The sequence below is a fragment of the Apus apus genome, chromosome 7 (assembly GCF_020740795.1).
Source record: "Apus apus isolate bApuApu2 chromosome 7, bApuApu2.pri.cur, whole genome shotgun sequence".
Lineage (NCBI taxonomy): Eukaryota > Metazoa > Chordata > Aves > Apodiformes > Apodidae > Apus > Apus apus.
The window spans coordinates 31,015,000-31,038,937 of record NC_067288.1 but is presented as its reverse complement, the minus strand read 5'-3'; the positions used below and the strand labels follow the sequence as shown (position 1 = coordinate 31,038,937).

Here is a 23,938-nt window from a genome sequence, read left to right as displayed (position 1 = left end):
GGGAGGGCGGAGGAAGGGGTGCGGTGCGGGTGCGGTGCGGTGCGGGAGCGGGTGCGGTGCGGGTGCGGTGCGGGGGTGCGGTGCGGGTGCGGTGCGGTGCGGGTGCGGTGCGGTGCGGGTGCGGTGCGGGTGCGGTGCGGTGCGGGTGCGGGTGCGGTGCGGGTGCGGTGCGGGTGCGGGTGCGGTGCGGTGCGGTGCGGTGCGGTGCGGGTGCGGTGCGGTGCGGGTGCGGTGCGGTGCGGGTGCGGTGGGGTGCGGTGCGGGTGCGGGAGGGCTCCGGCCCCGCCCCGCCCTGCGCGCGGCCCGCCGCCCCGCTAGGGGGCGCGCCTCCTCCGCTCCCGCCGCCCTCCCCCCCCCCCCCGCGCTGCCTTGAGGCGTCCGAGGCGCTGCCTGACCAAAATCCAGCCCGGCGGCGGGCGCCGCTGGCTCGCGGCAGCAGGGCTCAGGCGCGGCGGGCAGCCCGGCGGCTCCCGCAGGACCCGGGGTCCTTCGGCGGCGGCGCTGGGCTCGGCTGGGCTCGGGGGGGCCAAGATGTCGACCAAGAATTTCCGCGTGAGCGACGGGGACTGGATCTGCCCCGACAAGAAGTGAGCGGGGCCGGGCCGCGGGGCTGCGGGGCTGCGGGGGCTGCGGGGCCGGGCCGCGGGGCAGCGCCGGGTCTGGGGGCGGCCGCCCGCCTGCCCTCCCCCCCCTCCCTCCCTCCCTCCTCTCTCCCCGCCTTCCTCCTTCTCTCCTTCTCTCCCTCCTTCCCTCCCTCCCAGCCTCCTCCCCTCCCGCCGAGCCGGGGCGGGCTGCCCGGCGGGGTCTCACGGCCCCTGGCCGGGCAGCGGGACCCGCACCCTCCCGCCCCCGGGTCAAGCGCGGCCTGAGAAACCTGGTGGTACGACTTGGAAGTCATTCCCTCGGGAAAGGAAAGGTGTTTTTCCGGCAGCCTGGTCCGTGTGTGTTTTCTAGCGTTCAGCCAGCCCGCGTCTCCATTCTCCTCCTGTTTTCGTTCTCAGGTGTGGGAACGTTAACTTTGCCAGAAGAACCAGCTGTAACAGATGTGGGAGAGGTGAGTGCCTGAGGGGACGAGTCCCCTTGCCTGTTTCTGCCCCTCTAGAAAGAAACTATTGAGTCTTTTTTAATGACCCGTCAGCCGAGTTGTTTGAGAGTCACTTTTTGGTCTTTCTTTTTGTTTTCCAGAAAAAACGACAGAAGCCAAAATGATGAAAGCTGGAGGGACTGAGATAGGAAAGACACTGGCAGAGAAGAGTCGTGGCCTCTTCAGCGCCAACGACTGGCAGTGCAAAACGTATGAGCTGCTCCTGGGGCTGCTCCCCTGGGGCTGCAGAGCTGCAGGGGGCTCCCCGTGGCAGCAGAAGTGCAGAGGTGCTGAGCAGAGCAGCTCCTCTGCTGGCTGTGCAGGCAGCCCGTGCTGGGCAGCAGCCACCTCTTGGCATGGCTGGAAATTGACAGCACTGGAAAAGGGGTTTTAAAAAAATCCAGAGTAGACAGGTAAAGGTGCCTGTTCTGCTTTGATAAGCTGAGAGATTTCTCAAGCTCAGAAGAAACGTGAAGCTGGGAGTGACACCTGCATTGCACTGTGGTGGTTTATGGTAAAAACTCACCAAGTGTTTTGTGAGGAAAGCTCAGCACGGAGTTAAATTCTTGGGTGTTCCTCCAGGCTGTCAGAGGAGAACATAGAGGTCCAAGTTATGAAAGAACTGTTTCAGCAGAACGTTTGCTTTTTGAGAGGTGCTTTGAGGTTCTCAGGAGCACGTTGAGGTATTTCACGTTCTGCTGACCAAGCTGCCTGCCCAGTGAAAGCTGGATTGGTTTATTCTCTCTGCCAGGAGGTGGCTGTGCTCAGCATCCTGATCCTAGCAGTGCAGCACAACACGTGAGCTTTTTGATTTGAAAGGCAATGTTTCCCATTTCTGTCCTGTTGTTCTTGCCCCTGAAGCTGTGGAAACGTGAACTGGGCCAGGAGGTCAGAGTGCAACATGTGCAACACCCCAAAGTACGCCAAGCTGGAGGAGAGGACAGGTGAGGGCTCTCCAGGCACTGCAGGAGCACTTCTTCCTACAGATCTCAGTGGAGCTTGATGGCAGGGGTTGTACTCAGCAGAACTGGCAAAGCTGGATGATCTCCCACACCTGAATGAGTCTGCTGGTTCTCAGGCTTGCTTGCCTGTAGTGCTGTGTGAAGTGTCTGAGGGCTTCTTTGAGGAGGTCCATGCATGTTCAGGTTAAACTGCCTTCGTGTCTGATCTTGATCCCAGGGCAGCTGGAAGGGGTGATCCAGTAATTCATTAACCACTGGTGTCCATGTACAGAGGGCTGTGCAGCCCCAGGAGCAGTGCCTGGGGGCTCTGGTGCTTGGGCTGTGATCTCTTCGTGAGGCTTGAGGTGCCTTTTGAGCTCCTGCATTAACCATGAGCCAGCGGTGCCTGGAACAGAGGATTCCTTACAGTGTGGGCACAGCTGCTGTCACACTGCCAGCAGGATCAGGTGGAGAATTTAATGCAGTGTGACACACTGGAAAAGAAGCCTGGGGAAGAGCACAGAGCTTGTTATCCAAAAGGAAAAGGAATATTTTTAATATTCTTACTTATTATTGTAAGAATATTAATGAATCATGTTCAGTTTATTTCAGATAAGATTTCATAGCACTAAATATTTTTTAAACGTACTAATTTTTTTTAAGGTTTGGTTACTTTTTCAAAGTTCTGGTGCCCTTCTGGGGAGCTGGGTGCTCAGCAGGCTGTCAGCCTGACCCTGTTTCCATTGCTGTTGCTTCTGGGTTGGTGATGTCTCTTAACCCATGTTCTCAAGTTGGGTTTCTGGGGAACTCTTGTTCAAGAAAGGTGTGTGGGAACAGTTCCTGTTCCCCTGGGGATCACGTCACGCTCTGACAGGTGATGCCCACCAGTCTGCTGAAGGCTCCTAGAACCTGAGGAGGTTTATGCTGGGCTTGGTGCTTGATGGGGCTGACCTGGTGCAGCTGAAGAGATTGTCTGTTCTGCCCCTTTCTCAAGGCTACGGAGGAGGGTTCAATGAGCGGGAGAACGTGGAGTACATCGAGCGGGAGGAGTCGGACGGGGAGTATGATGAGGTGAGTGGGGCCATGGGGCACCCGGGGAGGCATGGGGCACCTGGGGAGGGCATGGGGCACCTGGGGAGGGCATGGGGCACTTGCCTTTGCTTTTGGTTTCCTTACGGGCAGGAGCACAGCTCGGGAGGACACTGATGTGTCTCTGGCACGTGCTGAAGTGGGAGGGTTTTGAACTGAAAGTGCATCTGCTTGGTCTTTTGGGGGGTTAGAAACTAAAGAATTAGTTCAAATTTAACTGGTACAAGTTATGTTCATTTAACTTGTTAGGGAAATGGCTTTAAGGTCAGAGAGTTGTAGAATCAGAGGCTGGTTTGGGTTGGAAGGGACCTTAAAGATCATCCAGTCCCACCCCTGCGTGGGCAGGGACACCTCCCAGCAGCCCAGGCTGCTCCAAGCCCCATCCAACCTGCCCTTCAACACTGCCAGGGATGGGGCAGCCACAGCTTCCCTGGGCAACCCGAGCCAGGGTCTCACCCCCCTCACAGCACAGAATTTCTCCCTAATATCTAACCTAAATCTCCCTCTCCCAGTTTTAATCTGTTCCCCCTTGTCCCAGTCACTGCAAACCCTTGTCAACTTGTGTGTTGTTTTCAGCCAGATGTTCAACATGGTTTGACAAAGATATCCCATGGGCACAGACACAAAACCTCTTGTAAATTCAGATCTTCATTAACCTTGTCTGTGGGTGCTTGTATCTAACACAGGCTTCTTTTCAGAAAGGTTCCTGTTGCCAGTTGATGTTTCATGACACTCCTCCTTCCCTTTGAGGCAGTACCTTGTTTGAAATTGATGTGTTTTTATTTTTTCATAGAAATGTAGTAAAAAAAAAAAAAAATCCAAGTTGGAAATTACTTTTGATTGAATCATGTTCTAATGGGATGAAATGTCTTAGTTTGGGCGCAAAAAGAAGAAGTACAGAGGGAAGCCAGTGGGTCCTGCATCCATCCTGAAGGAAGTAGAAGACAAGGAATCTGAAGGGGAAGATGAGGAGGATGAGGATGAAGATCTCTCCAAATATAAATTGGATGAGGTAGCATGCTTTGTTTTGGTGGTTTATTTCTAGCAATTAGTTTTTAATTACTTGTGCATTGCAGTTGAGCAGTGGGAGGTGAGGTCGGTCTGTGTTTGCAGCTGCCTCTAGAGCAGTTTGGAGGGGCAGCTGTCAGAGTCAGGGTCCCCACAGCTGCTGGAAAGCATCTGCACATGCTCTGCTTTGTTCTAATTCAAAGATGCATCATTTTTCAAAGTAGTTTATCTGAGATCAGAATCAAAAATGTCAAGACCTTTCTTTGGAACCTTCATGTATATAGTTACCCTGTAGAGGGCACGGTCTTGAATTCTGTTCTTAGCCTTTTAAAGCCACATCAGATTTCTCTTACAAAATGGAATTAAATATTCAGAGAATTTTTGTCTCTTATCTTTCCTGAAATACATGATCATCTCACACTGGGCTGTCCACATCTTTGGACAGCATCTTGCAGAGATATGCATATATGGTAATTTTTAACACAGCAGTCACACAGCATCTCTGCAGGATTGTGCTTTGAGGGTAGATTTGGGGCCTGAAAATTCTTCCAGGCACTGGGATAAATCAACCTCTGTGTTTTCATTAGTGTTAGTTAATGTTAGTTAAGATGAGACTTCAGATGGGTTTTCTGCAGGCTTTTTAACAGTTTGCTTTGAAACACAAATTTTCAGTCACTCTTAAAACGTTTGGATCTCATTAAATGCACCAACAAAGGCTGAGGGGGGAGAAAAGCACAAACCACAGAATAAATAAAAAAGCACCAGCTGGGGGACGACAAATATTCTGTAAGCACTTGTAGTGAACCTGCTGGTTTCCAGGATGAGGATGAAGATGATGCTGACCTGTCAAAGTACAACCTGGATGCCAGTGAGGAAGAGGACGGCGCCAAGAACGCGCAGCCCGGCAGGCGCAGCCGCTCCAAGTCTCGCTCCTCCCACTCTCGCTCCTCGTCGCACTCATCCTCTCACTCGAGCTCAAGGTCTAGGTCCAGGTAAACGGGTACAGGTCAAGGGTAACGCCAGGCAAAATGTCAGTATCTGACTTCTCTATTTACTTTTTTTCTTTTTCGTTTTTTTTTCTCCTTGATTGCCTTACAGTTTCAGTTTAATCATGATAATGGTTTCGTGTCGAGAATTTACCCTGGTAGATAATGTTTTGTTCTGACCTCCTGTGGGTCCTCAGCAAGGAGGCTTCCTGTGTCTGGTTGGTTGTTTCTGTAGACCTAAGTTGATATTTCATTTGAATCCTTCCAATACATTTAAGAACGTGTTATTTTTGATAGTATTTTAGGCTTGTTGGCCACCTGGGATTCAATGGGTGAACCTTTCTTAACACTATGGAGTTGCTGGAGGGGGAAGCAGAAGGGGGTGGTGCTGCTGAAGTGGGAGGAGGAGCAGGAGAGGGCAGTGATGATGCAGTCCAGGCAGATTCCAGATGGAAAAAAGCCGTGGAAATAAAGAAACTTGAACTGAGCTTGATGGTAACTGACAAAACTTTAAGCACAGTAGCAATATTGTCAGATTAAAAGTAAAAGTTTACATTGATCCTGTCTGCTGGGTGGATTTATTATTATTTCAATTCAGTAACATACAATAAATGCTTTGTAATCGTGGTGTAAATAATTTTGTAGCTTTTCAGCTGCCTTACAGCTGTCACACAGATGATAGTGATGGGTTTAAGACCTCAAATCCCTACCAGTTCATAGGGTTATACCTAAAGTTCATTCACATAAAGTTCAAGTTTCTTCTGATCTCCCCAGCTGTGTAACTGCACCTCTCTGCTCCCACTGCTGTGGTCACTGCCCAGGTTCTTCAGCCACTCATCTGGCTACACCCTTGTTTGCTCATACACAGATGTTAACACTGAAGTAAAAGCTAGCTTGTCATAACTGACATTTGCAGGGATCTGCCAACTTTGAACTTTTTGCTTCTAGCTACAGAATCAATTGGAAATACCAGCTGCCATTTGTAGATAACTTCTTTGTTTTTTTTAAAAAGGTTTCAATGTATTTTCTAGTTAGCAGGTGTTCATACTGCTGCTGTTTTGCACAGTGAAATGAAAAAGAAATGGGAGCAATATAAACAACATGTATAATACATTTTTCCTGAAAAGATGAATAGGATTTGATGGCAATGCCTTCTTTTTACAATGGTTGCTGCAAGTCTGCTACCATCTTTACATATCTTTTCTGGTTTGTGCTTTAAAGAAAATCCATCAGCGTGAAAAATGTGAAAGTCATTTTGGCTAACACACCTAACAGGTGGTGTTAGGTATGGATTTTAGCCAAGAGTTAATTACTAATTAATTTTTAATGCAGGGGAAAATTTTGAGGAAAACTTGAAAGTGCTTACAAACTGCTTGTGAGAGCTGACTGGGGGAAGATTTGAGCCAGCTGCTCCTAATGCTCTTACCTACTCCCTGTGGAGGAACTGATGGGTTTCAAGTTGAAGCACAAACTAAAAGTTAAGGCATTGATGTAATGAAATGGTTAATAAACGTGCAGTTGTTTCATTTTGGCAGATAACTGCCATCCTGTTTACATTTTGTGCTTTGTTTTAGGAAATGTGAGAAAAAGTTGACTTTATAAATGTTTTGATGCACCATCTTACTATATGTTAAAGTTTCTGTTCTAAAATGTACTGTTGGTGATGCTGGGGGGTAGGAGGAAACTGTCCCTTCTCTAGTGGCTGCAGGCCAAATTGTCCTGGTGTGTTGTTGTTGTCTCTGCTGCTGACAGCAGCAGTTACTCTGCTAAATGCCAGTCAGACACTGGGAAAAAAAAAAAATCTTCCCTGTTGTTTCAGGTCCCATTCAAGAAGTTCTTCCAGTTCCAGATCAAGATCTCGTTCCAGTTCCAGAGAACAGTCTAGATCTCGTGGGTCGAAATCCAGGTGAATGAGGTAGCACCACTCTCTCCTGCCAGAGAGAGGAAAGGGCAGAGGAACCAGCCACTTGTTGAGTTCATCATTAAGTTATGCTGGTTAAAAAAACATTAACTCATTTTTATCTTGGAAGTCAGAATTCCCGGGGTCCCTGCACCAGGTTGTTTCCAGTCCAGAGGTATTTCTTGGGAATGCCAGGTGTTGGTTGAAGAGTGTAAGTCTGACCTAAGCTAGACAAGTGGACGCCACAGATCTGCACTGGGAAGGAAGAAGAATTTGAATGCATGGTTATTTCCTTCAGGAATTTTTTGCTGGTTTTACTGTTCCCACTTTGGCTCCTAGATGTGGAAGAGCATTAGAAAACACACTGTGCTTCTGGGTTTGTGTTAGTGGTAACTTTGAATGTATCTGAATTCCACGAGGTAGTGCTGCCAGTATCTTCTTGAATGTGAAAAAACATTGATAGGGAACAATGTGAGAAGCTGAGAGGAGCTTGAGCCAGCTGCTGTTTTCTGTGTAGCAGGGACTGAACTGTGGAGGAGAAGTAACAAGTGTGTAAGTTCCTTGAGGTGTCCTGGCACGGGCATCCTGGTGGCAATGAGGACCTGCCCCATCTCCAGGCATGTAGAGAATCTTAAAGCTGTAAATAAGGAAGTTTGAGCTGGGAAGACCCACCCCAAATGGTGCCACCACCCTTTGGTGACAGAAACATGCTGTGGATTATCCCATGAGGGTCAGCACGAGATGGGATCCCTGCTTTTAGGAAAAGAAGGGAACCTGTGCCCCACTCATCACTGAGCTGGGTTATTAACTTCTGGACACAGCACCCCCTGGGTGTCCACGGTGGATCAGCTTGAGTGAGGCAGGGCTGATGGCCAATTACAGTAAGAACCCTGAAAATATCTTGCCAACAACATACACTCTGTTGGTTTGGATTTTCTTAGTGTTTTATCCAGCTTACCGAAAAAAAAAATCCCGTGAGGTGTTTTTATATAATTTTGGAATTACAGTTTAGGACTTTGTAACTCTACTACCTTTTCCATAAGTGGCTTTTTCCATTTTTCTTTTCAATGACCAAAGTGGTTTTTTGAATGCATGTAAGTGAAGCTGGTTCATTTTTTTGAAGCTGCCAAAATGACTGTCTTCTGAAATACTTTGCTGTGGAAGGTCTTCCTCCCCACTTCAGCTGATGTTGGGGTTTGCAAATACACCTTCTGAGGGGTTTTATTTACTATTCTAGTGAAGAGTGAAATGGCTAGTGAAATATCCATTAATTTGCAGCAAAGGGTGGTTGATCAGCATTACACCTGTGGTTTTCCAGCCATTTTGCTCTGGGAATTACCCACTGAGGAAAGTCCTTACATAGGCTGCATCCTGCCCCAGTTTTCCCACCATCCTGTTGCCAAAAGGCGTCGTTCTGGTGAAGGCTGCAAAGAGGTTTCCAAAGCACTGGTGGTCTCTAGATCAAGAAACCCCGTTTAGCAAGATGTATTGAGAAAACTACCCTGGCAGTTGAAGTCTTTATTGACAGATAACTATGGAGTAAGTATTAAAGCATCCACAGATTAATTGGATAAAACTCTTGACGTGAATAGAGTAGTGAGTGTTCATGAAGACTTGTCTCTTTTTGTTCTTTTGATGTTATACCAGAATTAAATCTGATTTATTTCTCAATCAATAAAGATCCAGCTCCAGGTCCTACAGGGGGTCTTCCACCCCAAGGAAAAGATCTTACTCAAGCTCTCGTTCATCATCTTCCCCCGAGAGAGGCAAGAAGAGAAGTCGTTCTAGATCCTCTTCATCTGGTGATCGCAAAAAAAGACGATCGAGATCACGGTCACCCGAAAGGTTTGGGTTTATGTAGAATAAGAATGGGTGTCTTTTCCATGTGTGGTTTTTTTTAATTATTTTTTTATTATTTTTTTTTTCTTACTGGAAGGACTGGGAAAGAATTTGATCAGTTACTCTGATACTAAAAGTAGTTTTCTCCCTTCCCCTTACTGCTTCCTATTAAATCCTCTGTAATTGCTTCCCTCCCCCCATCCAGTGAAACTTCCTCCTGCTGGGAGCATGTTCCATAGAGAGACTGTCTGAAAGTGTTAACCTGTACATTACTGATTTATTTTCATAAGTAAATACTGCATTTAGAAATTGTATTCTATTTTCAATATTAAACTTACATTTTTAGTATTAAATTCACATTCATGAGCTTAAAGTGGTTTAAAGCTATCTTTATACTCTTATAAGGCCCCTATCAGATATACTTGGCTTCCAGCTATTGTAGGATGCAGACTACTCACAGTGGATGCTAGAATTAATTCCAACTTACTTCTTTGCATGCTTTCTCCATTTGTATCTTGCAGACGCCGCAGATCTTCATCTGGATCATCCCATTCTGGTTCCCGCACAAGTTCTAAAAAGAAATAATGTATTAAAGGTCACATTGCGGGGGGGGGAATCAAACAAAAACAAAAACAAAACAAAACAAATTCCAGTCAGTGCATGAGACATTTTTAAGTTGGTGTCTTACTTGGTCAGAAGTGCTAAATCTGCTAGTAGAGGTGCATGTCTGTCCTTGCTTTCTGGAAAACTGCCGCTTTGTTCGTTCATGAAACAAAAAGTGAGGTAGCATTTTAAGCCATAAACTCCCCAGAGGAGCTGTGCAGATTTATTACTGGAGTAAAGGGGTTTTTTATTACTTTTAAAGACTCAGTTACTCAGTTCCTGGCTGTCTTACATGTACGAGCAGGCACAGCTCGGATGTGTTCTAACACAACTCTGCTCTTCATGTGACAATGAAAAAAAAAAGTACTTGAGGAATATGGAAGAACCCATGAGCTTTCTGCATCCAGCTCCTGAGCTGCTCTGGTGTAGCTGGGATGGGACCAGAGGAGACTAGTGTAGCTGTAGGGCAGGTGTCACCCCTCAGATGACAGTAGTGAGTACTTAGGTCTGATTGTTTCTTTATTTCTCTGTGTTGAGTTTAAAGTGCAGCTGGATGCCCCTTTTTCTCTTTAGCTCTGCTCAGTGCAAAGTAGCTGTTAAATACCCAGAGCATCAAGTGATTCTCTAGAGTACATCAGACTTCATCCCTTGGCAGCCAGGGTGACTGAGACCTGGGGCACCTCTGGGTTGCTCCAGTCTAATGGCCGCTGGTGCCTGACCCTGTAGAACTGATTTGCTGCAGTCAGCAAGGTGCATGGACCCTGGACTCGGCCATCCTTTCTTGTAAGAGGATCATTTAGGAACTACTCTTGAGATGGAGGATTCTGGAACTAGCTTCTTGGAATGAAGTGAAGCTTCTGCAGGCTGTCTAAAATTCATTTTGGGCTGACTAAAATTTTCAAGGTATCGGAATTTAATTTATATTTTAATATGAATAAACTACGTAGAAAGTTCTGACATCTTAAATGTGTTCTTCATCAATCATTCTTATTCCCCTAAACATAATTTATGGCTTAAAATGCTTCATTGAATCTATTTTACTAGCAATACCCCATTAAAACTCGGTCTCTCTTGAGCTCCGTTTGGTTAAGGTTTAAGTATCGTCAGCCCATCACAAGGTAAGTATGTTCAGGAGAATTCTTGGTTTCAAGCAAGCAAACAGCAATGTGTGTACTGATTTGAGCAGCAGAACTTCCAAACCCATATTTGACCACTGCTTTTTCAAGTGAACTGCACCAAAACAAACGGAGCAAAGTTCAAAACCTACATTCTCTTTTCTTTCTTTTCTTTTTTCTTTTTTTTTCTTTTTTTTTTAAGACACTTCCTTGGGACTGGTATATAAGCAAAACGTTTTTGGTGTAGGGATATTTTGATTAATCTTTTTGCAGAAGAAAAATGCTCTGCAGTTTTCTTCTTTAATGCTTTTTTTTTCTCTCTGATTTCAATGCTAAATGTGTGTAGGTTGCACAAGAGCAGGTTAGTTTTGTAACTGTGCCTCTGACGACTCCAGCCTCCCAACTACTAACTTGTAAAAACCAGATCTAATAGATGCTCTGTTGTTAGCCTTTGGTTTTTCCCTTGTGCTTTGTATTAAACTGTTGCTGTACTTAACAGATGGAAGTTTTTAAATTTAGCAAACGATAGGCTACAGACAAAGGAAAATTATGGTTTCATTTGGCTTAGATAAAATGTAAGGCAAACAGATTCTGTAGACAAGTGTAAATAAAACCTGTGAGTCAACTGTGCAGTGAGTGTTTTCTCTGGGAAACAAACAGCAGCCAATTGTCTTTTTAACCAGCACCAACAGATGAGTTTGTGGTGGTTGTTGTCTGGCCCTGCAGTGCAGGAGGGGCAGTGTGTGCACTCGGCTGGCCAGAGGTACCATAAACCTCCACATTGGTCCCCAACTGAAAATGTGTCTGGATTCAAACGCAGCATGTTTAAAATGAGCTTTTACAAAACTCCCAGGTGTTTGTTCTCTGTGAGTCCCATATCTTCTTTTCAGGAAGTTTTGTGTTGGTTGTCTGACCGGTTGTTAGCTGTGTCAGGAGCCAAACCAGGTCCCACCAAGCTCCTGAGATCATGAGGACACAGAAAGGGCATAAAGCTACAGGTGGTTCAGAGCAGGCCTGCTGAGGCTGGTCAGGCACTCTCTTGCCTCAGAGCTGGGGCTGATCTTTTATTTATTTGTGGTTAATCAAGCCACTTACAGCCTGAGAACAGAGAAACTACTTGGTTGAGCTTGAACTGTGCTAAAACAGTCTTGAGAGTTAAATAGAATCATAGACTCATTTTGGTTGGAAAGGACCTTTAAGACCATCCAGTCCAACTGTTCCCCCAGCCCTGCCAAGGCCACCACTGCCCCGTGTCCCTCAGCACCACATCTACAGGGCTTTGAGATCCCTGCAGGAATGTGGAATCCACCACTGCCCTGGGCAGCCTCGGGGGGAATAAATTGTTCCCAAGATCCAATCTCAACCTCCCCTGGCACAACTTGAGGCCATTTCCTCTTGTCCCATCCCTTGTTCCTGGGGAGCAGAGCCTGACCCCCCTGGCTCCAACCTCCTCTCAGGCAGCTGCAGAGCCAGCAGGTCTCCCCTCACCTCCTGGTCTCCAGGCTGGACACCCCCAGCTCCCTCAGCTGCTCCTCTAGGACTTGTGCTCCAGCCCCTTCCCCAGCTCCCTTGCCCTTCTCTGGACACGCTCCAGCCCCTCCATGTCCCGCTTGTCCTGAGGGGCCCTGCCCTGCCCCCAGGACTCGAGGTGCAGCCTCAGCAGTGCCCAGCACGGGGGCACGATAATAGGAGGTTCAAGGTGAATATCCGAAAACATTTTTTTACTGTAAGAGTGACAGAGCCCTGGAACAGGCTGCCCAGGGAGGTTGTGGAGTCTCCTTCGCTGGAGACATTCAAAACCCACCTGGATGCGTTCCTATGTGATGTACTCTAGGTGACCCTGTTCTGGCAGGGGGGTTGGACTAGATGATCTTTCGAGGTCCCTTCCAACCCCAGGATTCTATGATTCTATGATTCTACGATCCCTGCCCTGCTCCTGGCTGACGCAACAAAGGGATAGAAAGGAGAGCTGGCGTTCGGTGCCCCTTCAGCCCCAGAGCCACAGGCAGGGGCGGCGACAGGCAGCCGAGGGCCGGCGGGACGAGCCAGCCCCGTGCCCGGGAGGGACGGAGGCAGCAGCGCTGCCCGACCCGTCCGAGCGGCGCCCGCGGCCCTGGCGCCGGGTCCCGTCCCTGCGCGGGCCGCCCCGAGGGGCAGGGCCGGCCCCGGGCCCGTCCCGCTCCGCGCTGCGGGCGCTGCCGGGCGGGCCGTGCCGAACCGCCGCTCCCTCCGAGGGGCGGGAGGGCCCGGCCCCTCCGCCCGCCCCCGCCCATAAAGCCGCCCGCCCGGCGCTGCCCGCAGCGCCGGCCCCGCCAGCCCCGCCGGCCCCGCCGGGATGAGCCGGCGGCCGCAGTGCCCCGGCCCGCAGAACGGCAGCCAGCCCGGCGCCATGCGGGGCAACGGCACGGCGCGGGGGGCCGAGGGCTGCGGGGCCGAGGGCTGCGGGGCCGTCTCGGTGGCCTTCCCGCTGAGCATGATGATCACCGGCATCGTGGGCAATGCCCTGGCCATGCTGCTGGTCGCCCGCAGCTACCGCGCCAAGGGCAGCCGTCGGAAGCGATCCTTCCTGCTGTGCATCGGCTCCCTGGCGCTCACCGACCTGCTGGGGCAGCTGCTCACCAGCCCCATCGTCATCTCCGTCTACCTGTCGGACCGCTCCTGGGACGCCGTCGACCCCTCGGGCCACCTCTGTGTCTTCTTCGGCTTCAGCATGACGGTCTTCGGCCTCTGCCCGCTGCTGATCGCCAGCGCCATGGCCGTGGAGAGGACGCTGGCCATCCGCGCCCCGCACTGGTACGCCAGCCACATGAAGACGCGGGTCACCAAGACGGTGCTGCTGGGCATCTGGCTGGCCGTGCTGGCCTTCGCCCTCCTGCCCGTGGCCGGCCTGGGCCGCTACACGCTGCAGTGGCCCGGCACCTGGTGCTTCATCAGCACCGGCCACAGCCTCTTCTTCGCCTCCAGCTTCGCCGCCCTGGGGCTCCTGTCCCTCGTGGTGACGGTGGCCTGCAACCTGGCCACCATCGAGGCCTTGGTGTCTCGCTGCCGGACCAAAGCGACTGCCTCGCGCTCCAGCAAGCAGTGGGGGCGGATCACCACGGAGACCCTGATCCAGCTCTTGGGGATCATGTGTGTCCTCTCAGCCTGCTGGTCACCGCTGCTGGTAGGTCGCCTTGCCCCCCGCCGGGGGCCGAGCCCGGGCAGGGTGGGGAGCAGCCCGAGCTCAGGCTCCTCGCTGGTGGGGTGGGTGGCATCTGAGGAGAGGGAACGGGGACAGAACCTGGGGGTCGCTGGGCCTGGAGGGCTGGTAGGAGAGAAGCTGGGAGAGGGCAGGGGAGGAGGGCAGGTGGTGCTCCTGCCAGCGCTGCCTGCCCCAGCGCGCTGGGGGACGGGACAAGGGGAGCCAGACCATGCGGATGCCTCATCTGGGGGGAACCTGCGAGGAGGTTTTATCAAGACCTTGCCGTGATGGAGCCCCGCGCTCACGGAAAACAGCCATTTACAATTTTTTACTTTGTCCCAACGCTTCCTTCAGTGCTTTAAAGGGAAAAGGTACAGCTTGTGACTTTGCCAGTGCCTTCTGGGCTTCAGCAGATTGCTCACCCTGTCTCACCTGTGGCAGCATTCTGGGCTTTTTCTTTCTGCTTTTTGTGAAGGGCTGTTGCATTTCTTGCCACTGTTTTCTCACTCCTCACTTACGCCCTTCCTTTCCTACCAAACTGTGGTAAACATAAATCCTCATGATTTATGTGGAGGCTGAATCCGTGTCTCTTTCTGCCATGTGGGACAAGGGCACAGCCGGGAGCCGGGTACCCCGTCTAAAAAGGACAGTTTGTTCTGCTGTCAGAGGGAAGCACGATTTTTGGGAAGTCTATGCTCAGGATCCAAAAGCAGGGCAGGGCTGAAGCTCGCGGTGGTGATCTTCATGTTATGTGAAAGGTGCTTTATGGCCAGAGGATTTTTCTTCCTTCTTGGGCACAGAGAACTTGAACTCTTCCTGAAGTGGGGCTGTGACGAGAGGGACGGCTGGCAAAGCTAGGGGCTGATGGGGATGAGGCAGAAATAGAAAACAAATGTGGTTGAGCGATGTTATCCTTGTAAATTAATTAAAATTCCATCAAATCTCCCAATTAGCCCTGCCCCAAAGTAAGTCAGAGGCCGCTCGGTAGCTTTCTAGAGATCATTAACAGCTTGTGACGAAAGTAAGCCATGAAGCCACACGGCACGTTTGGTGAGAACCTGGGAGCAACGTTCTGCTCCTCAGACCCCAAGGAAGGACCTGCCCCGTTCCTGTGTCTGTGCAGAGATCCCTGCAGCCTCAGGCTCCTGGGCTGTCACCATTGCTGTGGCACCTCCTGCTGTCCTGCCAGCCTGCCTGGTGAAGTCCCCAGGATTTCTTTATTTCACAGAGGTTAGCTGTCGCATGTTTGTCCATCATCAGACAGATGAAAAGTGAGGAGGCATTTATTAAATGTTTCCTCCCAGCCCTTGACTCCCCAGCCTTTGCTGGGACACAGGTTCTCCCCTGCCCTCCTCAGCCTGGGCAGCCGGACCCGTGCTGCTCCCTCCACCAGCCCCGGGCCGTGGAGCTGTCACACTGGAGGATTCAACCAGCCTGGGAGCGTAGGGAGAAAATCCTTGAGGTGAGGGACACTTCTTCCCTTCCTTCGGGACCTGAGTACTCAGAAGAATCGGTGAGGATGGAAGGACTCCTCTGGGGGTTGCTTCCCGTGGCGTTTCTGCAGGTGACCAGTCAAACGGATGCAGCTGCCCCCGCTCTCCTGAACGGATGAGTGGGAAGCGTTAATGAGCCGAGTTCATGGAGCAGAGCCCGGGGCACAGAGCCCGTGTGAACATGGCTGGCACCTCCAGAGCACGCCTGGGGAGCTGGTGAGAAGCGAGCAGGGCTGCGAGGTTCGGCCGTGGGAGGTGAGCTGGCTCCGGGGCAGGCAGGGCTGCTTCCAGAGGGGCTGCTTCCAGAGGGGCTGCTTCCAGAGGGGCTGCTTCGGGTGGCAGCGCTCTGCCTGTGTCTGAGGGTGGCCGTGGGGGGCTGCTGCCCCCGGGGGGACATGGACATGACCCAGAGTGAGCCGGGAACTGGTCACCTTCCTGCACGGCAGCAGAGCTTGGACAGCTGGGCACTTGTTCTGTGGGGTCTGCAGAGCTGCTCTGCCTTGTCAGCACATCCTCCAGCGTTCGCGTTCTTGGAACCACGAGTCATGACTCCAGCAGCACAAGGACACACACACTTCAGCTTTTCTTGTACAACTGCAAAGTACCAATTAGGAGTGAGAGGCCAGTTCTTTGGCAGAGTGACCGTGGTGTTGACCCAAGGGCAGTTTCAGTGAAAGCCAGAGTGCTGAGCCCATTTATCTATAGCTGCACCATTTAGCAGGTGTAAGAAATTCAGTCAAAACCAGACTGCGGGGATTTTTCAGAGGAGATGTTTGTGTTTAAAATAAATAAATAATGAGTTTTGTAACTGAGAAGGAATGGATCCTGACCACTATTACAATTACTGTTAGGTAAACAATGCCCTTTTACACAGGCAGTATTTTTAGACTTGATCTGTTGATGAAGATTACAAAACCAAATGTGATTCAACAGACAAGTGAAACTTCTGACGCTAGTGGCTGAGCTCTGACAGCTCAATGGAGTGTCCTGCCTTTTCTTGATTTATGCTGGAGGAGAGGCAGTGCACACACCACGCAGGCATTGTTTGTCTTGGGGTGGACTCAGGTTCTTCCTTGCATTCAGCCTGGAGAACCTGGGAAAGTGCTCCACTTTAGTAAAATATTGCTGTATCATAAGTGCTTTCTAGTTCACTCTGGTCTTTTATTTATTTTGATGCTCAGCTGTGGAGCATGACCATAGAACTGAAGTGGCAGGAGACTGAAAAAAGTCTGAGGTGGAACAGAGGAAGCTGTTCTTGCTTGCACAGAAGCACTGGGGCAGCACAGACTGCAGTTCTCATAATTCTTTTAGAGCTTCAGGCTGCAAAATTACTCACAGAGTTGTTTCCAGGATACCTAAAGCCAAAATGCTCATGTGTCCTGCTGTTTTTCCTGTTAAAATACTTTTTAACCTGTCAGACAGAAATGAAATACCTTCTCCTTACAGATATTTTTATTAAAAAGATATAATTTTCTGGTATTTCAGATGTGCAAAGTATAGTTATGGAAAGCACCTTCACTTTGGGGAGAAAAAGACAGTGAAGTGACTGAGCTGCAAGGAAAACAGATGGCCCCTCTTCTCTGAACCAGTAACTCTTCCCAGGAGTGCTGTGTTTCTACCAGGGCTGAAATAGCCACTTCTCTTCAGACTGCCCCACTGTACTGACCACTGCAGCTTGGCCACAAGGCTGGATTTTGCTGGGCTGGATTTGCCTAGATAAGGTCACAACTAAGTGGTAAAAATGAGACAACGTTTGTTGGAATGAGACCTTGTCATGATTCCCTGCATCATTATCTTTCTGTAAACAGGTTCTTAGGGAAATCCTCAGCCTTCTCCAGTCATTCTTCAAAAGGACTGCAAATGGTTTTGCTCTCTTGTATTTCTCAGAAACAGAGAAGTGATTTGCTTGTGGTTGTTCTGCCAGTGAGAAGCCTCTGCTCCTTCCATGGCATGCAGCTTTATGTGTGAGAGAACTATTTAAGCAACAGATTAGGGCTAATGGGAGAGGAGATGCAATGTGAGAGGAGATGGCAGTGTGAGAGGATGACTCCTCTTATCTTCACGATGCATAGAAAACACATTTGGTTTTTTTGGAAACCTTCTCAAGAAAAGATTTTTTCAGTCTGGGACCAGCAATTTCCCGTCAGATTCCCACCCCACGTTCCAGACCAACTACTCAGCACTTGCTTGGCTGAAAAATATGCACCTTTAAGCACATCAGCTGTTTTACTCTCCATCTTTTACTGCAGATAGCAGCAGTTACCAAAATAGTTTGTTAAACTGGAAAAAGATCTTCGGGATGAAGTTTTTGTCTTTTTTGACCCCCCTTCCCCTATGTACAATGGGAGTTCATTCTGGACTCCTGGCATTCTAACAGAAAGCTGCTGGGGAGCCCCTGAGGTGACACAGGCTGCCTGTGTCCACTTGAGGTGGTATCGGGGTGTCCCAGTGCTGGCTGCCAGGTGGGCAGCCTGTGAAACAACCCTGAAAAGTTCTTGTGTCCTGCAATCCAACTGTATTCCAAACACTGGAAGGATATCTGACAAACCCCGTCTTGGGTTCGATGTTGGAAAACCAGAGCAGTGAAGGCTTAATGCTAAAGCTGCATTCAGTGATAACAGTAAAGTTTTATCTCTTTTGATAAATTGAATACATACATTTATCAACTATGTTGCTATGTGCATTTTGAACCTCATTTTTTAATTGGCATAGACTGTGTAGTTCCATTGGCTTTATTCCACCTGATGCTGTTCCTTTACCCTTTGCAGTATTTCTTTTAATTCATGTAGAAGAGCAGCACAGGCCATGATAAACGACCTCTAAGGATATCAAATAAGAGTTTCCAGTAAAGCATTTTCTGGGCCAACTAATATTCCAGTAAAGGAATATTATGTAATAAACCCCCAGATAAGCAGCAGTTGTCTGCTTGGGAAAGGCATGTTATTAGCCTGATGTTTTTGCAGCTCCATGGGTTCATTAACAGAAGACCAAGACAACAAAGTCTGCAAAAGAAGGATCACTGCAGAGCTCCCAAAGGAAGAGCTGGAGGAGCTGATCTGGGAGAAAGCAATCCCAGTACTAGGAAGGACAAGTGTGGGGTGGTTTCCACGGGCTGTGACGCGGGCACAGCAGGTTTCACAGAATCATAGAACGGTTTGGAAGGGACGCATAAGATCACCTAGATCCATCCCCCCTGTATGGGCAGGGACACCTCCCAGCAGACCAGGTTGCTCAGAGCCCCAGGCAATGGTGCCCTCCAGGTTGGGGTGGGCTGTGCTGGGCACAGCAGGCAGTGGTGCTGGCAGTGTGGGCTGAGCTGGGACAGGGGCAGTATCCTCAACAGGCGGAGGTGGCAGAGGAAGTGGTGGGGTTGTGGTTGTGTGGGTCTGATGCACAAGTGGCTGTTGGATGTGGTCTGGGTTGTATCTGTCTGTGTTTTTAAAAAGCTCTACCGACGGGTAATGGCTTTCATTTTGATTTAAATTAAATGTGGAAGATGGACTCTTCAACTGCTTCTATTTAAGGAAACAAAAACAATCGCACTTTGCCATCCGAGCCGCCCTGCCTGTGGGACTCATCTAAGTCTTTCCAAGGTCAACATATAGTTATTGATCTGGCACCCAGAACATCCCTTTCAATGGAGAAATCCTCCCCCCAGCCTCTGCTCCTGGTCACTCTTGCTCCCCATGTTTATCAGCTCCTAGAAAAAACATTGCAGTGCAAAATCTAATGTAGCTTATCTGCAGAGAAGCGATGAAAAGCCTCTGAAGTCTGTATTTTTAAGCAGCTGTAGTTGGGGCACAAAGCTCAGGAGAAAACTTTAGATAACAGATACTGCCTAAAACACAGGACATTGTATCTATCTGACATCTTTCAAAATGTGATTCATGTTTCCCCCAGTTATATAGTGGTACATGAGAGCATCACAACCCACCATTCGTGAGCTCTCGCCAGCTTCAGAAGAAACCAAACCAAGAAAGCTGCTCACTGTTTTACCTGAAGAAGTAGCAGCTTGGTAACAAAACCAGTGTTCCTGTGGCTGCACCAGTGCTCCTGTGGCTAAGACTTAGGCGTTCAGTCCTTGGTTTCTAAGCTTTTAAAGGTTGTAAGCCTTGTAGCAACCCATAAAAAAAAAAGGATCCTCCCTGCTGCCTGTACTGGACCAACAGCACGTATCTCCACTGACACTGAAATGAGTGATAAAATTACCTCAAAGTACAGATTGTGGGGTGAAAGTATTAATCAAAGCTCCTCTTCTTTGACTTTTCTGATCAATGACTATCGTTGACCAGGGCTTAATGTCCTGACATGTGCCACCCAGGGCAGGACCCCGACAGCCCCAGGTGCTGCCAGGACTGAGGGCGTTTAATCCCCCCAAATCAACCTGCATGTAGCTTTGGCTGCCAGGCCAGAGCTTGCTGATCTGTGCTGTGAGGTTTGGGAGACATCAGTTAGGGGAACATCTCACAGCGTTAACAGTGTCTCCTGGCCATGCCAGTTTGGATGCTGTGGGAAGCAGAGTCCTATGGATACCTCTGTGTTCACTGGAGGAGCTGAGCTGAGGGGGGAGGGAGGAAAGGCAGGTCAGGTTAACACCAAATGCAGTCTGTGGCTTTTGACAAAGGAAAAGTATTTTCTGTTGACGTATGTGTTCTTGACTCCTAGCCCAAAGCACCTTTGTTAACCCTTTTCTTTTAATTTGGCTCAGTTCATAAGCAGAATAGCCTACCTTAAAATCAAATTCTAAAATTCAGAAGTCATAAAATACAACATCTTATCTTTAAAGAAATGAAGACATTTTTTAATTTTAAATTCTTTTTTCCTGACATTTACCGTTCCTAACCTAATTCTGAAGAGCTCTGCTCATTGTGAGTTATTCAGCTCTTCCCTGTAATTGTGATAATATGATAATGATAAAAGAGTCCCTTTAAGTCCAGGTTTGCAAGGTCAGTAATTTCCCGTTCTCTCCAAGGCCACCCTGAGCCTCCAGCACGTAGCACACAGCTTGCTGCTGTGTCTCGAGCAGGGCAGCAGCCTTGTGTCAGCATGAGATGTGTATGTGGAGCTGGGGGACAGCTGGCAGGGATCACTCACTTTGATGTTTATCACTCATTTTACACACACACTGAGCTGCTCTCTCGGGCCATGTTTGCTCTGGTCACAATTTGAATTGGATGAAGGAGGAAAAAGATTTCTTGAGAAGATTTTGTCTCCAGGGATATTTGCCTGTAGAGATAGAGAGGTAACAGTGTCTTAACAGACCTGACTTTTTCCTCCCGACTTTCCTTAGATAACAATGCTGAAGATGATCTTCAGCCACACGTCGTTCGAGCACTGCAAGGGATTCTCCAGCGAAGCCCAGAGCTCAGAACTGCACAAGGAATGCAACTTCTTCTTGACCGCCGTGCGCCTGGCCTCGCTCAACCAGATCCTGGATCCCTGGGTCTACCTGCTCCTCAGGAAGATACTCCTCCAGAAGTTCTGCCAGGCAGCCAACGCTGTGTCCAAGTGCTCTAACGAGTGGAAAGAGAGGTCCATCACCTTGTCGGAGGAGACCCGACGGACGGCAGCGTGAGGGAACATCCATCCATCTCCATGGAAACTGCTTGTGCCAACCCGTCACTCTAACCCTCACTGTGACTGGGGGTGTCTGAGACATGTCATGTCTGCATGACCAGCTGAAAACTCTGTTACCAGGTGGGCTTACAGCACCAAAGCTTTATTGATCCAGCATGCCCAGAATCCTCAAACACTGGAGAAGGAATTGGTTTTGTTTCTACGCTCTGTTGTTACTGCCTTTCATAACTGAGCTGCAGAACATGACGTTTTGTGTGCCCAGAACAGGGCTTGGAGGGAACTGTCTTCCATTAAGGTAGAAAAAATGGTTTTCCTATCGGGGGACACTTGGAACAGATTCAACAGATTAAATTACAGAAGAGACCAAATCCTGTATCTGTTTTCATACCGAGACATCAGCTTCAGAGTCCTTCCTCCTCCTTTTATTTTTTCCAGAGGGACAAGGGGAGAAAGAGGCAAAAATACAAGAATGAAAAGAAGACAAAATTAGGGGAGTTCACTGGGATTTCAGGGGTTCAAATGTGAAGTGGTTGTGCTGTACCAGTGGTGGTACCTCGTTTTCCTTCTCAAACTGAAGGCAGCACAAGTCTCAGGGCTCATGGATTTGTCCTGATAAAAACTTGTTCTGCGTGGATGCTGAAGTGAGCTCAGCTGCTGGGGAAGATGTAGTGTTGGGACAAAGAGCACAAGTGAGAAACCCATGATTTATTTTTTAAATAGCAGCCTGTGAAACAGTCAGGCATACCAAGAATTGCTGTTTGCAAAGCACACTATAAAACTACTCTGAGCAGATGGAAAGAGTGATAAACAGGTTGTAAGAGATAGTAAATGCTCTTCTTCCTGTAGATTAATGGCAGAGGTTTGCAAAGCCAAACATACTATTTTCATAGGAGTTGTTTTATTTGGAGATGCACATGTCCAGGGATAAAATGAACATCAGATTGTTTTTAAGCCATGGGGATGTTTCTTCCTTACCAAAATGTCCTACAGAGTGGCCAAAATAGTACCCCAAAAGTGTTACTTTCTTCTTTCCTCCAAAAAGGCTAATTTGAGAGATATGGCAGCTCTGGGAATTTCTGAACTAAAGCAGACTGGAAGAGGTGGGTAGCAGTGTGTGCATCAGTCAGATCTTTCCCCCAGGTAACTTTCAGATTTTCTCAAAAAACTGAGTTCTGATCCATTGTGTCACATCTGAAGTTTGTTTTTACAAGGGCTACATTTTTTTCCTCACTTTCTTCACCCTTCTGCAGATGGTAGCCTCTGATGTCTCCTGTGTCATGGCCTCTTGAGTGACATTAGATGCAAATACAGTAAAGCACAATCTGTGTACCACATACTATGAGCCATGGAGTATCGAATTCAGGGGCAGTAAAGGCAAATGTGATCCTGCTGGCCATTTCTTGCACAGAACCTTTATTTTTACTGCTCTCCCTTTGTTTAGAAAAGTAACTCTTCAAAAGAGAAACTGGCTACTCACTTTTCTCCTTTTGCTACCACTTTGTCTAATTGCTTATCTTCAGATCAAACAAAATCAATTAACCTGACAGCAGAAGCCACTGCATAAAGCTCATTTTATCTGGGTGGCAACCTAAAAGCTAATGTCTGCCTTTAATTCAAGAACCAGCCTAAAGCCACAGAGGCACATTTTGTAAGGTGCTGCCTTTCCCTTATCAGTCCCCAGCATCTTCTTCAGTTTAATGAAATTAATTCCTTTTCCAGGAATTTTCAGGAATCCTTCAGGCTGCAGGACTCAGCGCTTGGATCACCCACTAATCAGCACTTGGGGGAACACAGTGAAATAAAAATTTTACTCATTCTCCTTGAAAAAGTGCCTTGCAGGATTCATACTTCAAAAAGATACATATATTGGGATATAAAAAGCCTGCCCAGAGGATTCGTACAGTTCAGTTTATGTACATCAGGTTCTTAAAACAAATAAACAAAGCCAGTTGCTTGTAAAATATGTCGAGATGACCTTAACAACTGGGCTGGATCGTTCTGTGTCGAGGCATTTCTGAGCACTTGCAGAGCACCAGCTTCCCCAGGAAGCTGGGGGGAGACAGGGAGGGAGAGGGGCTCTGTCCCCCTTCCATCAGCTCCTCCAGGGCCCAGGAGGAGAGCACCGGCTTCTGTGCACAGCCAGTCCAACAATGCGCAAGGACAGAACAGCTCAGGTGTGACACTGCCCTGGGTTGTCTGTGGGAAGGGACCCGGTTCAGTTCTGGAGGAACTGCTGCTTGTTTTGGTGCCACGGTGGTTTCCCTTCCTTCAAAACCCTTCTGTTGCCCCATGTCTTTTCTAGCGAGCCAGGACACGCACTCTGCTCTTCAGGAGAGGTGGCTGTGCCCATCTTTGGGTGCAGTAAGGTGAAGAAGCTACATGACCTCTCAGAAAATGGGGCAGAATCTCTGCTGCTCGTTTGTTTACAGCCAGGAGGGCAGCACTACCTGCCGGCCGTGCTGAGGCAGGACGTGGCTGGAGGAACATGCTTCCAACAGGGAACTCAAAGAGCTGAAGCATAAATGAAAGCTTTTCTTTCCCATCTACTTGTTTGAGGGGGAAGGTGTGTTTTTGTTGCAGTCCTTTAAAGATGCCTTCTATGTGATGTATTTAAATTCCACTACAGAAGTATCTCTAATGCTGGTTTCAGTATGTCGTGCTTCAGTCAGAGATGTTGTGGAAAAACAATTTGGAGATCATTGTTTGCCAGAAAAACTCGCTTGTTTGTGTCCCAAATCGGTGTGTGTTGTATCAGTCAGAATAAAAGTTTGGCAGAATGACTGGTCTCCATGCTGTGACTGCTCTTGCCTGGAACAGTGCCCTAGCGCTGGGGACCTTCCTCCCTGCTGGCACCAGCACGCGGATAGAGAGGTCAGGGACTGGCCTTCCAGCAAAGGGTTAAGTGAGTTTTGCAGAGGCACCACCTGCTGCTACAACCCAGCAGGTCTTGGCAGGTTGACGCAGACCACGTCTTATCTGCACACACTTCCAGCTGGTGACCTTGGCGTGGGAGCCCTGCTGCACCCTGAGGAGGGAGCTTGGCTTCGCTGCCGCAGGAGCTGCTCAGCTCACCCCTAAGGGTGTTCTGGTGATGCCTCTGGTGATGCCTCTGGTAACCTTCA

General features: G+C 49.0%; 2 protein-coding genes across 2 annotated transcripts; both read left to right on the top strand.

Moving 5' to 3' along the window:
- The first annotated feature begins 497 nt into the window (after nucleotides 1–497).
- ZRANB2 (zinc finger RANBP2-type containing 2) lies at nucleotides 498–11,190 on the top strand. Its single transcript, XM_051625740.1, has 10 exons — nucleotides 498–587; nucleotides 1,002–1,054; nucleotides 1,186–1,294; nucleotides 1,946–2,028; nucleotides 3,020–3,096; nucleotides 3,989–4,126; nucleotides 4,942–5,114; nucleotides 6,928–7,014; nucleotides 8,689–8,853; nucleotides 9,369–11,190. The coding sequence occupies exons 1-10, from the start codon at nucleotides 532–534 to the stop codon at nucleotides 9,430–9,432; spliced, it is 1,005 nt and encodes a 334-aa protein (XP_051481700.1). The 5' UTR covers nucleotides 498–531; the 3' UTR covers nucleotides 9,433–11,190.
- Nucleotides 11,191–12,880: 1,690 nt separating this feature from the next.
- PTGER3 (prostaglandin E receptor 3) lies at nucleotides 12,881–23,596 on the top strand. The gene is made up of 2 exons (XM_051625734.1): nucleotides 12,881–13,728; nucleotides 20,530–23,596. Exons 1-2 carry the CDS (start codon nucleotides 12,901–12,903, stop codon nucleotides 20,812–20,814), a joined length of 1,113 nt encoding a protein of 370 aa, XP_051481694.1. The 5' UTR covers nucleotides 12,881–12,900; the 3' UTR covers nucleotides 20,815–23,596.
- Nucleotides 23,597–23,938: the final 342 nt, after the last annotated feature.